Source organism: Vipera berus (assembly GCF_964194415.1).
Source record: "Vipera berus genome assembly, chromosome: 5".
Taxonomy (NCBI): domain Eukaryota; kingdom Metazoa; phylum Chordata; class Lepidosauria; order Squamata; family Viperidae; genus Vipera; species Vipera berus.
The window spans coordinates 39463115-39485170 of record NC_138207.1 but is presented as its reverse complement, the minus strand read 5'-3'; the positions used below and the strand labels follow the sequence as shown (position 1 = coordinate 39485170).

Genomic DNA, 22056 nt, shown 5'->3' with positions numbered 1-22056 from the left:
AAAAAGTTTGTATGCAGTGAATCGCTACTCTCTGGATTTTTTTATTAATTGCTGGTTATGATGGGAGATTATTATTTCCTTATGGATATTTTATTTCTGTTTATTCTGGATATATTATGTTATTTATCTTGAATAACTAAACAAACAAAAAATATTTAATCTGTAGCAGTTTTCAAAGTCAACAGTGGCAAATTAATGGAAGTTTTGACTGTCCTTCTGTTACACATGGAAGCGCCCCCCCCAAGAAGCCTGAAGTGCATTCTGCCCAAGCTCCCACTTGACTAAACGGGCATCACCAGGCCTGAAGAAAATTTTGACACCCCTCCTAAAATGCTTATGACCTCCCTACAGGTCATGACCAGGGCTGGATAAAGGCCAGCTGATGCCCTAAGCACAACCCAACAGTGGTCCCCTTGACAGAAACAAAATAAATGTAATGCCTGACTATTAAACTTTCAAATTTTAGTCATTCAACACGCCAAAGCAAACATTTTTAACAATGCAGATCAAAGTCAAACACGGCACAAAAGGACAATTATGAAAAAAAATATCCACTAAAGTAGATCATGGTGGTGAAAGAATTAAGGACACAAGAATCAGGGGGAAAAACTTTCCTTGGCGCCCTAAACCCCTGCTTATTTTGTTCAATAATTAATGGCTGCCAGTTTGAGAAGCCCTGATGTATTCCCAAAGTTATGATTCCAGAAGCAAACATTTGCAGGCGCATGCCTCACTGGCATAAAAGCAATTGGATCAGACTGTTCCATGCCAGGATCCAAGAAGTTCATTATCCCAAAGAATGAGTACTGTTGGCATGTACTGTTTTTTCTTGGTCCAACTTTAAACTAACCAGGAGCAACTATGCTTCACTGAATTGGCAGAAACAGAAGGCGCACTGGAGGGAGAAGAAAGTGACTTAACAGAGAGAAGGACGGATGCAATGTTTGAGTGGAAAATCATCAGCACAACAATAGATTAGGGAAAGGTATCCTTTAATGGGTATGTGATTTTTCTTAGAACCCTACAGTCCATTAGTTGGAGTCAAACACAAAATGTGATTCAGAGCCCATTAATGGCTTAGAAAAGTGAGCCTGCAATCACTTTCCAAAAGTTCCATCAAAACAGATATTCAAACTAGCTATTCTTAATTTATTATAGAGCTGTGGAATGGAGCCTGCTTACTAACCAGACTGTATCTAGCAGCCCAGTAACTCATGTCCTTAACAATATAAAGTTTATATGATTGGAACCATGTATATTTTCTTTTCCCATGTCCTTAATTCTCTTTTAACTATACAGAAATCATTTTAATAATGGCATCACATGTCTGTGCTGCATGTAAGTGGAGTTGCCAAATATTTTGCATGTCTTCACAGTCAGAAGGTCCTGAATAGTCAAGCTATTCCCATTTGATTCCTGAACTGCCAGTGATCCCAAAGTACTTTGGCCAAGATCTTCATTATTAAGAATATAACTTCCTTCTCCTTTTGGATTATGACAAATGCATTTGGGATTAAGACAAGGCTTGCCAAGCAATCTGCAAAATGCAACAAGCTACCTGGATTCATAGATGTGTCAGTCTGAGCTAAACCTCCCAAATACCAACTCTTAAAACCCCACTAGCACACAGTGAGAAATTCAGGGTTGTCAAACTGATTGTGAAAGTGAGGAAGAAATTTAAGTTACATTGTATATCATTTACTTATTTCAGTTTCTAGGAAATCACCTTTGCTTCACTGCTCATTCTGTTGAATGAATCTTGGCCTTTCCTTGGAAAGTCCCTGCACCCATATTTTATACAGGGAGAAGAGTGGCTGAGAGTGGGGAAGCACTTGCCTGGAGTCCAATTCTGACCTGATACTTTTGCAGAAAGATTAAGAATAAATTCCAAACAAACTCATCTCATTTCAGGACACATACTGGTAAGAAAGGGACATGGTGGCTCAGTGGTTTAGGACACTGAGCACGTTGATCAGAAGGTTGGCAGTTTGGCGGGTCGAATCCCGAGTGCCGCGTAACAGAGTAAGCGCCTGTTACTCATCCCAGCTTCTGCCAACCTAGCAGTTCAAAAGCAAGTAAAAATGCAAGTAGAAAAATAAGGACCACTATGGTGGGAAGGTAACAGCGTTCCGTGCACCTTTGGCGTCTAGTCATGCCAGCCATATGACCACGGAGACGTCCTCGGACAAGCGCTGGCTCTTCGGCTTTGAAACGGAGATGAGCACCGGCCCCTAGAGTCGGAAACGACTAGCACGAATGTGCGGGGGAACCTTTACCTTACCAGTAGGAAGGCCTTTTTTATATATAACCTAATACAGCAGCTTTTATTTATGGGAAAGCTGATGATATGCAACCCTCCTTAAGTCCACAAGGTCTATTCTTGCCTTTTTTTTCAATTTTTGCCAAATTAAGTTTTTCGGTGCCCTTCAAAGCAGCAGCTCTCCACTGCCGAGCCATGAGGGCTTAGGAAAGCGCCTCTAATAAATGGAAGCCAAAGACCGAGGCAGCCTTAAATCGAGGGACTGGATTTAGGCAGCGCCTGTATTGTGAGACTTGGGGAAGCTGTAGCACGCCCTCTTCCGGCCTCTGGCTCCGAACACAACTGCAACGGCAAAGCTCTTTAAAACGAACTGCCTACTTTGATCCCAGTGGGGAACCTGAAAACTCTTGCATTCCTGACATAGCATCAGCCTCTTGCGCAGCCCAGCCTCTTTCTGCTCGGCTCTACTTGCAGCTGGAGGAGGCAGGCGCTGCGCGCAGTCGTCTTCCTTCCAGCAGGGGCGGACACAGGCAGGCACTTCTGGGCAAGGAAGCTAGGCTTCCATGCACGCACGTACACACATTCACACACACAGAGAGAGAGAGAGAGAGAGAGAGCGCGAGAGAGAGAGAGAGACTTACATTCCCTCAGTTGCCCAGGACAGCAAGCAGCACGAACGGCGGCGTTGGCCGGGCTCGAACGGACCTTTTCTCTTCGGCGCTCTGCAGCCAGGAAAAAAGATCAAATCGTGCGGCAGAGTCACCGGGCCACTCCGGCTGCTATGGTTGGGTAAGTTTCACGCCGCTGGAGGCTTGGTCCGGAGGGACAAGAGACGCCTGTGACATATGCCGCGCGGCTTGAAGGAGAGCGGCTACAAGCAGAGACCCTTTTCTCCCTGCTTCTCGCTGGAGCGTCGGGTAAAGCGATGCCCCTTCCAGGTTGGACACCCCCTTTTAGGAATTATGGCCGTTTTGCTCATGCTGATATTGGTGGCCGGAGCAGAGCGGCGAGCCCAAAGCGTTGGTTATTACTTTTTTTTTTCTCCCTTTATCTCGCGGCCTAAAAATCTCCCTTAGGCATCTTTACCGGTATAACCCCTTTTCCCCGTTCGCTTTCCCTGCAACTTTTATTAAATGGCCCTCCGTTCCCTGTGCAGTTGTGCTCCAGTCGCTCGCAAAATGACACTACTAACGTTTCGAAATCTTCGTCGGTGGGGAGCGTAGCAGTATACAGGCTGCTGTTCTTTGCGACGGGCGGGTAGGGTGAGTAGGTGGGTAGGAGCGGTTTGCTGGTAATGCAGGTGCTGGGAGAGTTCTAGCCCGCGAGCGGTAGCCTTGGCTTTGTCTTGCCTGCCGCTGCCCGATGCTTCGCGTTCTCACTTAGCAGGAATGTTAATTGCAATCCAAACCCCTGTGATGTCAGCGCAGAAATATTTGGAAAACAAAGAGCGGGCAGGGAAACTCGAAAGACGGCGCAGATGGCAATCTGCTGAGCGCGCGGCGAGTGAGCGCTCTCTCTCCGTTGCGTTTGGACTGGGAGGGAGCAGAGGTAGAAGCCAAACCTTCGCCATTTCCTCCACTCTCCACTTTTAGCCATTTCTAGGGAAATTGGCAGAAGGTTCAGTGATGGGTTAATAAGAAGCTTTTGAGGAGGGAGAAGCGAGGCGTTGAGGAAAGCATACTTGGGATTGCAACCTAAGACGAAGTTAAGGGGGGTTTGCTCCTTGTATCAGCCCTATTTGCAGGGTGATGAGTCGGAACTTTCCTTTCTTTGGGCTGTTAGTGCGTACGTTATGAAGATTCACGGAGCATTTAATTTTTGTCCTTGGCTTGCTGCAAAAATGTCTCAGGAATGTGTTGCTTTAATAGAACTCGTGTCAGATATTTTTCTGGGAAGCTTTGCAGAAATGTTTCTTGTTTCAGAACGCCCTACATTTAAAATCTCTTTTCTGAAGAGTAATGATTAATATATCTGCAAAAGAAATGCAATAGTGCCGATCAGACAACCCATTTCTTTCAAAAATCATTTTTAAACAAGATGATAGTTCTGTAGCATAATTTTATAAAATGAAGAGTTCAGCCTCACTCCAATTCGTTGACTCCTATTTGTTTCCCCAGAATAGCACTATTTCCAAATAGTTTAACTATGGTTACCTATTTTGCTTTTTGTATGGTCCCCTTATTCTTTAGCACCAGCATTGCAGAATATAAAATCTGGCTAAAAACAGTGCCTTTAGGCATATGCAGAGTTCCTTTCTCTAATTCCACCCAAAGGCAGGACTCTAAATTGGACATTAGGGTTAATTTTCAGCAGTGGATCTCTTGTAGAAATCAACTTTGGCTACTGTGCAACATCAATATTGTCTTAGTTTTGACATCTTTTATTTAAAGGATATGAACATGGAATCAGATCTTATACAGTTTTTGTTTTGCTTTTCATCTTGGATTGGAATAAAATCAGATGCAAAGAAAAGGATTTTAGCTACTTACTGGAATGAAATTGAATAGCCCTTGTGAACTGAGGAAGGTTTTCCAAAGCTAACTAAGTGGGAAGCACTCACCAAGAATTTTACTACTTGAGTTGTATCTTGTTTTAATAGGGCTATCCAGATAACCTCTGAGACATTCCTGGAGAATGTCATCAAGCTCCATTTTTTATAGTTAAGCATTGTTTCAGATTTAGGGCAACTGATTTACTGGGTAAAATATTGGATATGGTGAAGGTTGAGTAAGTGGGGCTTCAGTTCCTGATGGTATTTATTGGCCTAATCACCCACAGCCTATTTCATATGATTGTTGCATGGAAAAACAACATTTTAAAAGAGCACTTCCATATGCACTGTCCAATTAATTTTTGCTTCACACTTCCACAAAATGCCTCCAGAAGCTGTGAATGCTCCAACACTGAAAGTTTTTAAGAAGAGACTAGACAGCCATTTATCTGAAGTGGTATAGGGTTTCCTGCCCAAGCAGGACACTTCCTCCATCATCATCATCATCATCATCATCATCATCATCATCATCATCATCATCAGTCCTTATAGAGAGAATTTATAAGAATCCCTGAAAGTAGATTCCACTTAACTGTGCACTTTATTTTCAATGTAAGCATTTGGACTGGCTTACAGCAAACCTAAATGAATGAATTGAATAAAACCCAACAAATAAACACATGTTAATATATTTTCTCATTATATCCTTGTGGCCATAAGCTAGAAAGCCTTTGAGAAACTTCTACATTGGGTCTTTTTCTCTAAAGCAATTGTTGTACAGATTGCCTCCCCCAGTCTGGCCCTTCCACATTTGTTGGGCTACAGAGCCAATCAAATGTGTTGAGTGTTGTCCATATTGGCTGGGAGTGACAGGAATTATGGTCAAGGATGTCTGGAAAACACCACATTGCAAAAGACTGTTTAAAAAGATACAGAATTGGAATGTAGTGGTCTTGTTCAATGAATTTATTACACTATGCAACCTCATGACTTTTTTTTTCTCCCTTTGCAGGGTCATTTGGCCGGACAGTGGCTGTTAGTTTCCAGAAACAGATTTTGTTTGTTTGCTGTTTTGGTGCATTCAGAAAGCACTAGGAAAGAACCAGTTAGCTGAGAATGAGGACAGCTGAGGATTCCTCTGGAACTGTCCTTCACCGCCTGATCCAAGAGCAGCTGAGGTATGGCAATCTTACCGAGAATCGTACACTCCTAGCCATACAGCAGCAGGCCTTACGAGGAGGAGGAAGCAGTGGGAGCCCACAGTCCTCCTTTGAGAGTCTCACACAGGATGAGAGCCAGATGGTTCAGCAATCAACACGACAAGAACCCCAGGGCCAGGAGCACCATGCTGACCACCTCTACCTGGAGAATAACATGTACCAGTTCTACCATCCTCAACATAAGGGAGAAGAGCTTCCCACCTATGAGGAGGCCAAAGCTCAGTCTCAGTATTATGCCACAGGACAACATGTTGGAGCCACCTTGTCTGGAGCGCCTCTAGAAGGAGGACAGCGCAGGACCTATGCTTCTGACATTAACAGCAAACTGCAGGATGAGCCACTGAAAGAGCTGAAACATGGTCATGTGCGGTCACTCAGTGAGCAGCTCCTGCAGGTGTCCCTGGAAAGGAATGGGACTCAAGCACAGAACCACATGAGTTCCTCTCACAGCTACCCTCAACTTTCCAGGCACCACCAACTCTGTCTCTCTAGAGGAAAGTCCTCTGAAGCATCAGAGTCCCATGGTCCTCCTCCAGAATATCCTTATATAATCCCTTCACAGGAGGCATCAGAAAGTTACCTTTCTGACCCCAGGCAGCACTACAGAGAAGGTCCAGGATTTCAACATCCTGAAGTCAGGTAACTTTGTATTAGCTTTATATTACTTTGCTTATGCTGAAAGTTGGAATTTCACAGGATACTTTTCAAAGGATTGTGTTCTAGTTAACTCATTATTTGACTTAAACCTGGTCCTTTCCATCTTGTCAGAAAGCACCTTTTTCCCCCAAAGAGAAATTATCATGGATGGTTATTACCCTAAGTGGAGATGTATGGAATTAAACTCTTGTATCCTGTTTCAATTTTAGCTCCTCCTCTTCCCTCAACTTTACCTTTCCTTGTAGAAGAAGATTTGTGTTTGATTTGTGTTTGTTTCTTTTGGCTTTGTAAAGAGATTCTGTTAATTTTAGGGCAGATTGGGCGCACAACTACCATGAACAATGTGAGAAAGAATTGGCATTCACTGTTGTCCAAAGATAAAGAAGCAACTAGTTCAGATAGTATGGGAAAATGTAAAGGAGTAATAGCAGACATGCCTTATTCTTCCAAGCTTTATAAAAGAGGCACAAAGGCCATTTGATTCTGTTTTGGGAGGGGATAGTTCAGAATTCCATTTCATCATCCAATTCACTCTTACAAAAATGTAGAGGAAGAATCAGAGTTGAACCTCTTGTGTAACTTAGGAAGCTTATCTGAACATCCTATCTCATTAGCATGTAATTCTCTTCCTAACTTCATGAATTGTGCAGCAACCAATGGCTGAGAATGCTGAGGGCCAATCTTGGACATTGCTTGTTTTTTTGAAATTGGCCCATAAAGAACATTCCTATTTGCTTAGAATATCAGAGTTTTACAGCTGGTTTTGAGTGGCATTTACAAGTACTTTCACAACTGCCTGCCACCATTGTGACTTACTGAGAATGAAGGGGGAATTGAAACATATTTTCTGGCTGGAGACAACCTCTAGCGAATACTGGCAGGAAGAGATAATGCTGGAGGCAGGAAATTGGCTCTTTCCTGGGAACAAAAGAAGGTGGGGGGCAGTTGTGTGCTAAAAGGAAGATGTATATATTCTTATTTGCTTTAGGATCACTTCACAAGAATGTCTGAATAACTGCATCAGAGGAGCCTTAGTCAGATGAGGCTATGTCTTCTCAGGAAGAACTTTCCCCTTTGTGCACAAGAATGGCATCCATGTTTTAATTTGCTGCTACCTGCATAGCAGTTTAATCATAAGAGCAGGAGGAGAGAGAACTCTAAACCAACTTGTTTGTTTATACATTTGAACATTCTAGAATTTTATGGATCTTGGATTTAGTCAAGTGGGATCATGGTAGCCATTAATTTTGATTAAATATTTATGAAACTTTACTGTGGAGTTATAGCAATCAATAGAAAACTGAGTGAGGAAAGTGTTCACAGAACACACAGACACATATGTTTGATAAGGTTTTGGCTGAATGCAATGTAAAAACCTCGAATGTGGGTTTATAGTTTAGCATAATATGTGACTAATCAGAGGTGGGGGGGGTTTTAAAAAAATGGAGAAAATGAAAGCATGGCATAGCAGTGTTGAACAAAACACTGAATTAAGGATTAAAGTGCAAATAATAAACTGGATAACGTTGGTTGTACCATGGAATCCATGCTTTATGAAACCAGATTTATGTTTTTCTCAAAATCAGGAGCTTTTATGCAAATAGTAATCAAAAATGCTGCACTGCCAATCTTATTAGCGGATAACTGGAATTTAAAGCAGTCTTGAATGGTTTAGCCACTCTAGGCTACCATATCTAGACTGGAAAAATGTGGATGACACCAGAGGGTAGCAAAGAGATACCCTAATTACCATCTAGTGGTTGTCCAGACTTTTGCAGCAGATGTGGAAATCTTAACCCAATCTTCTATGTTCTAAAACTTTCCTAGTTTAGTTAGCGAAACAGTGTTCAGCTAACAAATATTGAAGGTGTAGAGTTTTTAAAGCCCAGTGTATTTAAATTGTCCATATGGCTGACCCATATACTTGAGCTTTGCTACATACAGGGCTGGGGCCTTCCTTTTAGAAAGTACTTATCTTTAATTTCTTCATCTTTTAATTTTTTAGGATGATGCAAAATCCGATGTCCCAAGTTTTCTTGCCACAACAGGCTGCTCTGTGCCATAACCATCTGGGATCACTCACTTCAGCTGGTGTGGCAGCTTTGATGGCAACTCAGGCTGCTTCTACTAGTAACCACTTGTCCCAAATAGAAGCTGTGTTGATGGAGAATAAGAAGTTGTTAAGAGAGAATGAGACATTGCAAAGGGAAAATGAGTTGTTGCGGAGGGAACTGGAGAGCTACAATGAAAAGGCCAACCGGATACAAAAGGTAAAGACCAAGCATAGCTCTACTTTAGCCAACCTATCTAATCAAAATATATGCAAACCAATACAGATTTTGTCATGGAAGATGAAACTATTGCAGTCAAGGACAAATTCATAGTCATAATTAAACTTTATAAAATTTAAATCCTTATTCAGTGTGAGAAAAGGATATCTGTTGACATTCTCTCATCTATCTTGGCAACAAGAGTGGAGAATCTGGTTTTAAGTTATCCAACTGTAGGAAAACTTGGTTGATGGGCCAAAGCAGGTCTTTTCAGGTTAATAAGCATGTTTGGAATTTTGAGAGCATATTGCAGAATATTTCACAATAATTTACATGCGATGCAGCAGCATGTTCATTACTATCACCATTTTCTTTGGGATTTTTGTATTCTGAACAGATTGGCATAATTACAAAGCACTGAATTTGGAAAGAGCCATCCACCATTTTTGTCTTCTAAGAATCTTTATGGGGCCTTTGTTGCAGAATGCCTATTTGGAAATAAAGAAAATGCTAGAAATGATATACTGCTTTATATTATGTCAGCTTCCATTTTTAAAGTTTGATTGGTGTTACATTCCCACACCATTTAGATGGAATTGCTCATTATAGGTTTGTGTTATACAACAGTTATAATTGTTATACATTGCACATAAGTACACAAAGCAGGCCTTTTGGAGTTCAGAAACCAGAAATGGCACATAGAAAACAGTATTTTATCAGGACCAATAATTGGTCTTTCTAATCCCAATATATTATTTCATATTCAATGAAGGCATGCAAGGTCAGTGGTGAAAGTTGATTCATGGGTCCCAAACAAGTACTCATGTTATGAGTGGTAAAATTATCCATTCCAGTAGTGACGGCCATTAAATAAAAAACATATGCAGCATTTTCTGCTACTTGAACATCAAGTATGATAATTTTAATGATTATCTGCCTGATTTTTTTTAAAAAAGAAGCATATGAAGTCCATTTTGAAGTAGCAATTCACTAGTTACAATAAGCTACAATTTCCATAGTTTATTGAAGAAGCCACTGTTCACATGTAACACTTAGCCATAAATCATGGTTTACAAATCCCAATAACTGGGTTCACTCATTCTGCTAAGCAAAACAAAATAAAGTTCTGGCATGGTAATTCAGATAAGCTTTAACTGACAGCACAAAATTATGGATCAACAACATGACGGCCACTAAACCTCCCCCCAGCACCACTGTTTCCATACAATTAAAATAATAGTGCTGAGATCTTCCAAAATCTTGCCTCAAACTTTCATGCAGTCTCTTGTGAGATTGTTCTTTGTTGTACTTTCTTGCATACAGCTATCATGTAAGAGCCCTTTGTGAGATCTAGGGAAACTGAAAAGATTGCTTACCTCTGTTCTGTTCTATTACTCTGTGATTTGTTTTGGCTTGGAGTTACCTGTGAATCCAGCTATTGTGTTTGGAACAATCATGATGTTCACTGGAAGAGCAGAGGGCTCATCATACAGTAGTGCTTCATAGAGCTTTGCTTTCAGCAACATTTCCCCAGATGCTCTCCTTTTTGCCTTTGGTTTCCCAGAAACAGCTGTCCTGAAAACCATCTCCTTTAATACTTTTAAACAGCTGTGGAGCACAAGCTAACAGGACCCAACTGATCTTAAGCTGAAGCAGTTGTTGAGTGGAGAGAGAAATGAGTCTATTCACCTCCTCTGCTAACAGTTGTGCTCTCTTGTTATCTGGCCCTCCCTCCTGGGCTCTTGGTGGGCAAGACACAGAAGCTTTTGTGCAGAAACACACAAGGAGAGGCTGTGGCAGCCTAGCTTCAGCCAAGGGCAAGAATACTCTTCTTGAAGCCATTGGGTTATTTGGGGGAGGGTCTGGCATGTGCTGGCATGAAACTGCATGCCAGTTGGAAGTAAGGAAGAATAGGGCAGATGTGTCGGGGCAAAAAAGAGGGGGGGAAACCCCACAGCAAATCCTCAAGTATTCTAATAGAACAGTCTAATATGATTTAGGTCAGGGGTCCCCAACTCCCGGTCTGTGGACCAGTACCGGGCCGTGGCATGCCAGCAACTGGTCCGCACAAACAAGCAAAGCCCCAACCACAAGATGCAGGCAGCACACAAAACCAAACACCCTCCAGTCCATGGAAAAACCTTTCTCCATGGAACCAGTCCCTGGTGCCCAAAAGGTTGGGAACCTCTGATTTAGGTCATAAATTGTAAACACAGAATGTGATGATTTTACTGTCTACTGCTTCATAACTTTAGGATCATTTTAGCCTGGTTCATATTATCAACTTCCTTGAATCGCAGAAAGATGCAACAGCCATTGCTTGTTTATAGTTTTTGTAATGAATGTTATCCAGCAGGTCTCAAACCCAACTCAAAACAGGCTGAGAAATATATTGGATAGGTAGTGAATGGTGTAAAATGAAAAAAAGAGCAATGATACATTGGAATTTGAGAAACCAGAATAACATAATTGGCTTATTTAAATTATCTTGAAGGAGATGGCAGTGATGCTGACTTAGCCTTTGGATGATTGTTTTAATCCTCCTTAAAGCTTTTAAATTGTTTTAAATACTAATGTGTTTTCTCACTAAGGTTTTTATGACAGTTTTATACATTTCCTCATAACCACTTGCATGTTGTATATACTGTATATATACACACTAGATGTAATAAAAACACTATATTTATAAAATACTATTTTAATAAAAAATCATTATAGTAATATTTTAGCATTAGTACACAGCCTATATTTTGGTCTAGTAAATGTTGGAAATGATGGCTGACCCCTGAATAAATTATTTAGAACTTAAATATGAAAACAATGGCTTGGGAGAGTGATAACATCAAGAAACGTCTAACTATTACAGTTTCCAGTTTAGTTATGTGCTGTGAGAAGCTGGCTTTCCTAACTCATACATATTTGGTTCTTGAACTGAAGATTACTGCTTTCAGTTTCATGTTCAGATAGTGAGTTTTGAATTTTAAGAAATGTTTAATTTGTATTCCAGTGCAATTTTAAAGTTCAGTTGTTGAGGAAATACTCATTACTATACAGGTAGTCGTTGACTTACAACCACAATATAGCCCAAAATTTCTGTTGCTAAGTGAAACATTTGTTAACTGAATTTTGCCCCATTGTACTACCTTTCTTGCCACAGCTGTTAAGTGAATCACTGCAGTTATTAAGTTAGTAACCCGGTTGTTAAGTGAAGCTGGCTTCCCCATTGACTTTGCTTGTCAGAAGGTCGCAAAAGGGGATCACATGACCCCGGGACACTGCAATAATCATAAATATGAGTCACTTGCATTTGAATTTTGGTTACAGGATGTTGGGGATGCTGCAACAGCCATACGTGTGAGAAATGGTCATAAGTCACTTTTTTCAGTGCCGTTATAACTTTGAATGGTCACTAAATGAACTATTGTAAGTCAAGGACTACCTGTAATTTATGGATTTTATTATGCATATATATTTTAACCCAAATGTTCTGGTTTTCATACTTAGTTGGAAAGCGAAATTCAACAAATTTCAGAAGATTATGAAAATCTAATGAAAGCATCATTAAAAAGAGAAGCCTTGGAGAAAACCATGAGAAACAAAAAGGATGGGGAAATGAGGAGGTTGCAAGACTTCAATTGGGATCTCAAAGGTAAGGCAATTTTGAAAGGTCAAATTCTAAATTTGGGTGATGTGTGTTGTGAGTCAGAAAGATGTTTGTTGTGTTTGAAATTTCTGGTCTCAGATACTTTACAGCTACCCTATATGCCATTTAACACAATCGGGCTAGGATGTATTCAGGTTCATATCACTACAGCCATTGATTCAGTAGCCACTGAGACTCAGTTTGGTGCATCTGCTGTTGCAGGTGGCTTTTCTTCCTCTTTAGCGGTAAGATTGTGCTTATGCATTGGAGGAAAAGAGTTGACCATCACTGCCCACTGGCATAATGGTTAGTGGTGATCGGAATTAAAAGGCAGGTTGTGACCAAGAGGTGAGGGGGGAGCAGTGTACCTTTATGGCTTGTTGACAGTTTTTCAAAATCACTTTTGAACTGAATCATTTAGCTTGAAAGCTTCCAAAAAGTTATCTAGTTATTTTTCAGACTGTAAATCTTATAAAGCTCTTGGAATCCAGAAAAATATTGTTCTTATTTAAACTTCTAAGTAATAAAGCACTTATTTCTAAAGCAATATTTGTACCATTATTAGCAGCTGTGCTTTCCAACTATGTTAGCACAATAGCACCTTTGGCAAGTGACAAATAAGTGTGCCCTTCTAGAAAGCCATGAATATTTGAACACTGAAATATGTTCTAATCGTGACTTTTATTTCATAGAACGATTAGAGTCTGCAAACAAACAATTGGCCAACCGAGCACAGGAAAACCAAGAAGGAAGCCAAGGGACTATGGCAAAACTTGTTGCTCAAAGTAAGCCTCTTGAAAACCTTTTGCTATTTCAACTGTATTTCTACTCCACATGTGCCCTTCTGATAGTATACTGCTGCATAATCTCTAGTTCTTCATTTGCATAGCAATGTTCTATTCCTTGTATCTGTGCTTCAAACAAGCTGGGAAGAAGATAAGTCTGTGGTCCCTTTAAGATTGAAAAGGAGGCGGATCCTCCTTTGGAAGCTTTTTGCCATTCCCCTGAGGAGGCCAAGTTATTCTTGGCACTTAAACTAGAGCCATTAATCACAGCAACCATCAGTGTGACCTGGATTCTTTGCATTCCAATGGCTGTTCTGGCTGTTCCAGCACACAAGCTATACTCCCTCCCCTCAAAGTCTGAGGTCCAAGATGCTGCTGTTCTGGATTTTTGAAAAGAGGGTTTGTTGCCAAAGGATGAGAATTGGCCTGGTGATGGGGGTTGAAGTTGGCAGGGAATGTACTTACACTCAACTTTTGCCCATCCAGTTCAAGAAACCACCTCTCTCCTTCCAGAAAATTAGCCTTGCTTCCTTGCAAGATGTAGCTCTCTTCCTGGCCTTGTAAATACAGCAGTGGGAAACAGTAATCCCTTGCATAATTACTCAGAAAAACTCTGCTTTTCACTTAGGCAGCCATCCTGTTGTTTAAAATTAGAATCTCCATTTATTATTTGAACGGTTATGATTTTTCTGTCTGCTTCATTAGAATGGCTCTCCCTCTTGATCGTTTCAGCAAATCATGAATAAGTGGTAGAGTATGCATTATGTCCTTATCATTTTAGCTTCCACATATAATTATTGTGGCAGTTTGGCCACCACACTTTGGTCTCTTGAAGATGAGGAAAACTTACAAATAATGCTAGAGTCTTTCTGAGAATGGGGTAAAGCAGTTTGGTGCCCTCTGCAGAGCCATGAATGAAACTGCTAGAGATAGTCATGCTTCCCTAACCTTTGGTGTAGGATAGGGTAAGAGGAAGGAAATGACATAGATTACCAGATATGTAGGGCATAAAATATATTCCTCTATAAAAATGGCAGAGAATCTGTGGCTTTCATATATTCCCATATTCCAATACCTGTTATTGCTAGCCAATAAGACCAATGATTCAGGATTATGCAAATCGTAATCCAATATCATCTGGAAAGGTACAGAATTCTTGTATCTGTTCTACATGAGCATGGTTTTCAACTTCCCAAAAATTCTTTATCTTACCTTGTTGGGCCCCAGCTATGATTACATCATGGAAAACCATGGCATGAAGCATGAGCTAAGAAATAATAGGAACATTGTGTAAGTTCAAAGTACTATGGCACAATGGTGTGTGATTTTTCCTCTTGAGTCTGGCAGTTTCCTAAGTGTGAGCCCTGAATAACCCTGTCATGGAATTAATTAAATAGACAACAGATTATTGAAAATGAAGGCAATACCCATTTCCCTTCTAAAAACTTAGGAACTGGACTTAGTGTGTTACCATTAAAAATTATCTTTAAGGATACTCTGTCAGAAATATGGTTTTCCCTTGACTACAAAGTGTACATAGCTGTGATTTATGGCAAACTTCCTCTTTGTTTTGTCTTCAGACTATGAATATCAGCAAGAAAGGGAAAAGTTACAGCGGGAAATTGCACGTCTTCATGGCACTAATGAAGATCAACGTCGGCGGGCTGAACTATTGGAGCAGGCTCTGAGCAGTGCTCAAGCCCGCACTGTTAAAATGGAAGATGAGCTGCAGAAGAAACGAGCTTATGTAGAGAAAGTAGAACGGTTGCAACAGGCCCTGGGCCAACTCCAGGCTGCGTGTGAAAAGCGTGAGCAATTGGAACTGCGTCTCCGGACCCGCTTAGAGCAGGAGCTGAAGATACTACGGGCTCAGCAGGTAAGAGAAGAACCAAGTAATAATGGCAAAAAGAATATTCTGGTTACTCAGTTTGGAAAGCAGTTTGGAAAGTTTGGAGCGACCACATACTGATGGATTTTTGTCCTATTTTATCTCCTTACTAAAGACCTATTGATTTTACTGTCCATTAACTTAGGAAGAATGTATCTCTAGAATGCTCAAGTAGTATTACCTCAAGCCCAATAATAGAAGAATGTTTGTGGAACAAGTCTAAACAACATTATGAAAGATATATTTCCTCTTCTGTCCTTTTACACAACTAATCAATGTAATGACCTAAGAATTTGTGGATGCAAGTATACCAAGGCTATTACGGTACTCTACTTGTGGAAGTTGAATAATTTATTTGGCAATAGTTAGAAATCTGTTTATCAGTTGATCTTTTAAATTAGCATTTATTGAAATTTTGTTCATAAAATGTTAAGATTTTATGAAAGGAAGTCATGCACATTGTCAAGAAAAACACCTATTTGATCAGGAAATTAAATGAAAACAGTGACTGTGTGTAAAAATCAAATCTGTATTTTTTTAAAAAAATTAAAACACCTTTCAGATAAGCAGCTTTTTACTAGATTCAGATAATCCAAATTTGAGCCAGTCAGGAAAAGGTTGAGTCGCTTCAAACTGTGATGGGAAATATAAGGTATATACTCAATCTCCTGGAGAAAACTCCCTGGAATATATGCTTAATTCTTGCATGTTTCTTTTAATCTGTAATTCCCAAACTACTTCCATTGTAGCTCTATATCCCTAGGCCAAGGTGGAGCAGAAGGCAATTTATGATGTAGCAGATCTGTGGTTGATTCTAGTCAATTTTACTTCTGGAAAGAAAAGCTTTGAATCAAGCAGAAGTAATTTGCTGTGTGGAAACACCATTAGATTCTTACAGGCCAAACAAATAGCTGACTCCAGACTTCCCAATTTTTTTAAGCCTGATTTTTACTGGTAGGCTCTAGTGGAGTACAAGGGAGATGCCAGAAACGTGCCTCATCTTGGTCTGGGCCTACTATGTTAAATGCTGGAATGGACTGCTTTTTTTAAAAAAAATTCCATTTATATCCCGCCCTTCTCCGAAGACTCAGGGCGGCTTACAAGCTTAGCAGTAGCCTTCATTCTATGTATATGCCTGCTTATTAGGGCTTTCACACACACCCCAAGCGGCATTATTACAAAATCAGCTTAATTGCCCCCAACAATCTGGGTCCTCATTTTACCTACCTCGGAAGGATGGAAGGCTGAGTCAACCTTGAGCCTGGTGGGACTCGAACCTGTACTAATTGCAGGCAGCTGGTGTTACTTAAGGAGGCATTAGCCCACTGCTCCACCAAGGCTCTTTTGTAGAAGCACCAAACACATATTAAATCAATCTCTCTCTCCCTCTTGCTTTGCTACTCCAGAGGCAGATGGGAGCCCCAGGTGGAGGATCCTCTGAGTTGAATGCCCACATACTGTCTGAACAGCTGAGAGAAAAGGAAGAAAAAATCCTGGCCCTGGAGGCTGACATGACCAAATGGGAGCAAAAGTACCTGGAGGAGTGTACTATGCGACAGTTTGCTATGGATGCTGCTGCCACAGCTGCTGCACAACGGGACACCACCATTATCAACCACTCCCCACGCCAGTCTCCCAACAGCAGCTTTGACGAAGACCTTTTGCTTGCAAACCATAAGCATCAGGAGATGGAAAACAGGTTTGTCTTGTTAGAGAAAGTTCCAAGAGGCTTAGCCCCAGCAGAAAGAAAGACATTTGTCCTTTTCATCCTGCACTGATTTTTTAAAAATGGCTTTCTTACCAGACAACATTCAAAAGATGCCAAAGAGCAGCTTCTTTTTTGCAAAATGCAACAAGAGGGTACAGGTTAAGGGGTGCTTGGAAGAAAGGCTTTGTTGAACGGCTAGACTTTTAACATTCTGATGGATGCTCCCTACAAATTGCAATGTGGTGCTGGTGGTTTCCTTCCTTATTGTTCGTTTTCTTTCCCAGGTTAAAAGAACTTCATGCCCAAATCCTTGAGAAGGATGCAGTCATCAAGGTCCTGCAACAGCGCTCTCGGAAGGACCCCAACAAGGCTCATCAGGGCTCCCTACGACCTGCAAAATCAGTGCCATCGCTGTTTGCAGCTTCTGGCATGCAATGTTGGCCAGGAAATTCTGTCAGTGGAAGTGATTCCCAGAGCAATCCAGAGAACAAGGGTAGGATTATATGGTTACATGTATTTAGATTGCAGGTTCAGTGATTCCATTTAGGAAACTGATTTTAAGAAACATGCTGGTTTTATATTTACAGTATTTGTGTTGTTTTTCCATTTCCATACCCTTACGCTTTTACCAAGTGATTTTGGCTCACTTCAGATTTTCCAAATCTATGGTTGACAAGTTCAGGGAAGTGAAACTGTGTGAGATAACAAAAATGTAACATGCTATCGGATCAACAGAGTTAGGGCAAACTGATTGGTGGATCCAGTTAAAACAGTATAGTGAAGGCAAAAACTGGTTTTAGGAAAGTTCCTTGCAAGAGTATTCCAAATGTCACATTCCTTCCAGATTGTCTTATTCTCTGAGGCCATTGGCCACTAATTAGAATCATGAATTGCTTATCTACAATTCTTTGCCTTCTCTTGGTCATTAAGAAGCCTCACTGTGGAATTTCCATCCATGTAGCCTACTTTGAGAGGCTGAATACATATCTATATCAGTTTAGCAGGATATCTTTTTAATTATTTCCTTGTAGATGTTCATGTTAGAAATAAATAGGAGAAAATATAAAAGAGTACAATTTTCCTGTTGGTAATTAAGGGCTATCCGTAAATATTACTGATTACTTGATGGTTGAGTTCATACATTATACATAACCTTAAATGGTTTGATTGCATGTGGCTTGCATGGTTTATGACAAGATCATCGGTTATTCTGTTAGAAAATAGGCAAACCATAGTTTGCAATCTGTGGACCCTTAACAATATTAATTTTATTTTATTTTTATTTTATTTTTTGGTTCTTCAGCACTCAAGGCCTCAGCAGAAGCAACGGTCCCATCAACTTGTATCCCCTTCCACACCAAACATGGCAGCAAAGATGGAAGTACACAGACTGAAGGTTTTCCCACAAATGTTCCATGTGACGAGTCCAGGTTCCATGTTGAAAAAAACAGTCATGCAGCAAGTTCCCTAGGTAAGGACCAGTTGATGAGTGAACCCATGGAGCCTGACCTTCTCTTTTAGACTTCCTAGTAGCTATATTCATAGTATACCCAGTGACCTGCCTTCTCTGCCAGAGATGCCTATGAGGGTTCACATAACTAAGAGGTGAACACAGTGCTGCCGCAGCAGGCCAAATACCAGAACTAAGATTCTTCCCATAGTGACTAATCATGAGTTTCATGCAATGGAGTATAGGCTTATCCAGGAGGAGTAGGTGGGGCTGATGTAGGAAGAGCAAGACAGACATTAAATAGTAATTTGTATGGGTGTTTAAATTCTCTGTATTCACTGTCATATTTTCTTCAACAGTAAATTCCAGAAGTGTCTGTTTACCCACTGTTTAAACAGCAATTGCTGATAGTGATTACCAGGGCCTGAACCTTAGCTTAAACCAAAGTCATGACCCTAAGAGGAGTTTCTTATATGCATAAAATTATGTTCAGAATTTATACAGAGAACTAGATTTGATCAGCCTTCTCCAATCCATGTCCCTAATAAATAACATAGTCTTGGAAATTGATTAATATTCTGCATATTTTATCAGTGATCAAGGAGTTTTTAATCAGGTTTTGATGTATTTCCCATATGTCTGCTTCATATACTATATTAGGCAGAACACTAAGATTTTCTTGGTTTTATTTTTTATTAAAAACATTTATATAGCTGCCCATCTTTTAACCAACTCAGGTTTTGATTAGTGTAACGTCTGAACTCCCAACATTGATTTGCAGTCATGAATTGTGGCTTAGGATATATGAATCTGGTATTCATGGATAAGCAACATAATTTAATCCGGTTTATAACTCCAGCCAATGGGATTGTTACAGCTACAAAATCTACTTTTCAAATCTTGTCTGTAAGACAAGTTTAAGTTTAGCTTGTGGCATCAAAATGAAAAGTTTTGCTATGACAAACATTAGGGTTACAAGTGGTTTGCCTTACACCTAAGCCGAATGTATTTCCTCCAAATGTCTCTAATAACATGACCTGTTTTTCTTTGCAGAGATGTTGTCAGCTGCTAAAATTTTCGACCTGTCAGACATGGTGGAGATTCTCATCTGAGGGGTAGGAGCTCCTCTATGGATCAGACCCAGGTGCTCTTTACTGCCTTAGTGGATTTCTGCCTTCTCAGGAGACAGTAGCGGACCAAGCGCAGGAAGCCTGAGGAGCCCTTCACCAATTAGGATGCTCTGTGGAAAGCAGTACTAAAGACTTTACAAGAAGAGCTGGAAGAGATCAGCAACCAGATAGTTGATTTGAGGATCTCCAACTGTGGGAGATACCCAAGTTTGGATAGTGCCTCCTAGGAAAATTGTTCTGCAGTACCCCAAACAACAACTCAGGGGCTATGAGTTGAGGTTAATGCTTACATCAAGGCAGCTGTTCCACTTTTTCCTCTGCTGCTGGTTTTTCCCAAGAGATGGGAATACAACTGGGAAGTCAAGTGGGATTTTTATGCTGCCTGGATAAGGCCCTAGATGTGGTGGCATGTTGAAGTTTGGCACTGATAGAGGTGATATACATAATACACAAGGCTTCTGGCAGATGCCCGGACCTGAGGTGTAAACTAAAAGCAGGAGTGCCTGGTGCTGGTATGGCTAGAATTAATTTGCCGTACTCTTCCCCCAACTCTGTCCACTGTTCAGTTCAGAAGCAGAGGAACTGCTGCAAATATTGGGAAGTCCAAGTGATGATCTGGAAAACGACCTATCATAGCTCTTGAGGGGAAGGGGGATCACAAAAATGATGCCGCTATTTTGTAAATATCTTCTTTAAGCCACAGTCCCCCTGTTGTGGCTCTTTCTGTTCTGTTCTAATATTTGCAGTAGATCTGCTTCATATCACAGAACTATTTTTCCCCTTTTGTTTTGTTGTCAGATTTCTTCAATATTTGCTTCCCCCCCTTTTTCTTCCATTTTATATCCTGTTTGTCATGAGTTAAATATCCGCCTTTGCAGTCCTTCAGATTCCCTTTCCTTTGAAGCCATTTCCCATGATGCTTTAGACTGGAATTTCCCTAGTCTTTGTTTGAGCGGCAGCCAGGAACCAGTTGTTTCTGTTTCTATCTTGCCATTGCCAAATTATCCTCTTCTAAGCTGGATACATCTCTATGTGGTGTAGCTCAGCACAGCTGTATGGGGGATGAAGGGCTTTGATGGAGAATTCCATCTGGGTCTAAAGCAAGATCACAACTGGATCTCTTACTAATAAGAATGGATGTTATTCTATTTGTAAAAAGATGGAAAAGTGAATCAAAACTGCATTGAGAGACAAGGCACAGTATGAGTGCAGAAGTTTGGGTTAAATTGGTGGTGTTTTGAAGTGGCTGACAGTGATAATTTTATAATTAATTAAAGGGCATTTGTGAGAATGATGTGTGTTTGAACATGGGGATGCAAAACAACGTTGGTGTCCCAAATTTGTGTTTTTCAAAAGAATCTGGAGAAAATATTTGTTAAAGGCACATCCTTTCTTTTCTTTGGAATCACTCCAGAATCTGCATTCAGCCTTCTTTGCTCTCTCCTACCTACTGACAGCTGGCTTCTGACAGTAGTCAACTCTCAAATGAGCGCATTACTTAACTCCGTCAAACCTTTTGTTTGATTTCACCATCAGACACTTTCATCCCCTCCTCTGCTTCCTAGTTAAACATATGCATTTGCTGGACAACTGCATTGAAAAAAAAGAAAAAAAAATCCCTCCATAAATGTGTAAAAATGGTATGTGGCTATTGTGTGTTGTTTACAAAGTGAAAAACAGCAAACAAAGAGTTATGAGAGAGAAGCACAGCTTAATATATTTCATATTAATATTTGGTATTCCTTTTAAAATATTTTTGTGCTGTGAACTTTTTTTCCTGCCAGACAGTGAGGGGTGTTTTTGTTTTGTTTTTGGTGCATTTTAAGTTATCTTAAATATTTAAATGTAAACCTGACTGTTTCTTATGCCGCCCTATACCGAGATTGCTGTAGCATTCCACTTGGTATAACAATATTTTAATAAAAATATTGTTTAATAAGACTGAGGCTGTGTTTTACTATGCAATGAACATTTGTGAATGGAGGATGCAAGGAGCTAAAGCACCCAAAAGCAATTGGGGTGGGTTTGTCTTGAAATTACCCATGTTGAAACACTTGTACATACAGGTTTAATAAATTGTTATGATTATTACCTCCAAGGTGCAACCCTTTCTCATCTGATATTTGCTCTTGATACTCTCACTGACAAGCTCACAATTGGTCATATAGCTACCATTGAAAGTTGTACTCAAAATTTATGATCCATCCTCATATATAGTATAAGTAAGTTACGACTGCTACATACAAACACCTTCTGTGGTCAAAATGACTTCATTTCAGGCACTTGGCAACTCACTCACTGATTGTTGTGTTCCCAGTCACATGACCACAATTTGCAAGGTTTTCCTTTTGCTCTTTTCCAGCAGAAACCTCCCATCTGATATCCTGGATTTGACCACATGGTTTGCTTAACCACCATGATGATAGCCTGGTGTACATAGATCAGATTAGGTCACAAGTGGCCCATTTAGTGACCTCAACAACTTAAAACGAAAGTTCTAGGCTCAATTGTTATAAATTGAGGACTACCTGTAACTGTTTTCCAGTTCATTTAT

At 40.4% G+C, this 22056-nt stretch overlaps 1 protein-coding gene across 1 annotated transcript; it reads left to right on the top strand.

Moving 5' to 3' along the window:
- The first annotated feature begins 2785 nt into the window (after positions 1 to 2785).
- AMOTL2 (angiomotin like 2) lies at positions 2786 to 21443 on the top strand. The gene is made up of 10 exons (XM_081329537.1): positions 2786 to 3049; positions 5764 to 6610; positions 8634 to 8898; positions 12403 to 12547; positions 13234 to 13326; positions 14907 to 15202; positions 16621 to 16913; positions 17207 to 17415; positions 18226 to 18393; positions 19426 to 21443. Exons 2-10 carry the CDS (start codon positions 5868 to 5870, stop codon positions 19482 to 19484), a joined length of 2271 nt encoding a protein of 756 aa, XP_081185663.1. The 5' UTR covers positions 2786 to 3049; positions 5764 to 5867; the 3' UTR covers positions 19485 to 21443.
- Positions 21444 to 22056: the final 613 nt, after the last annotated feature.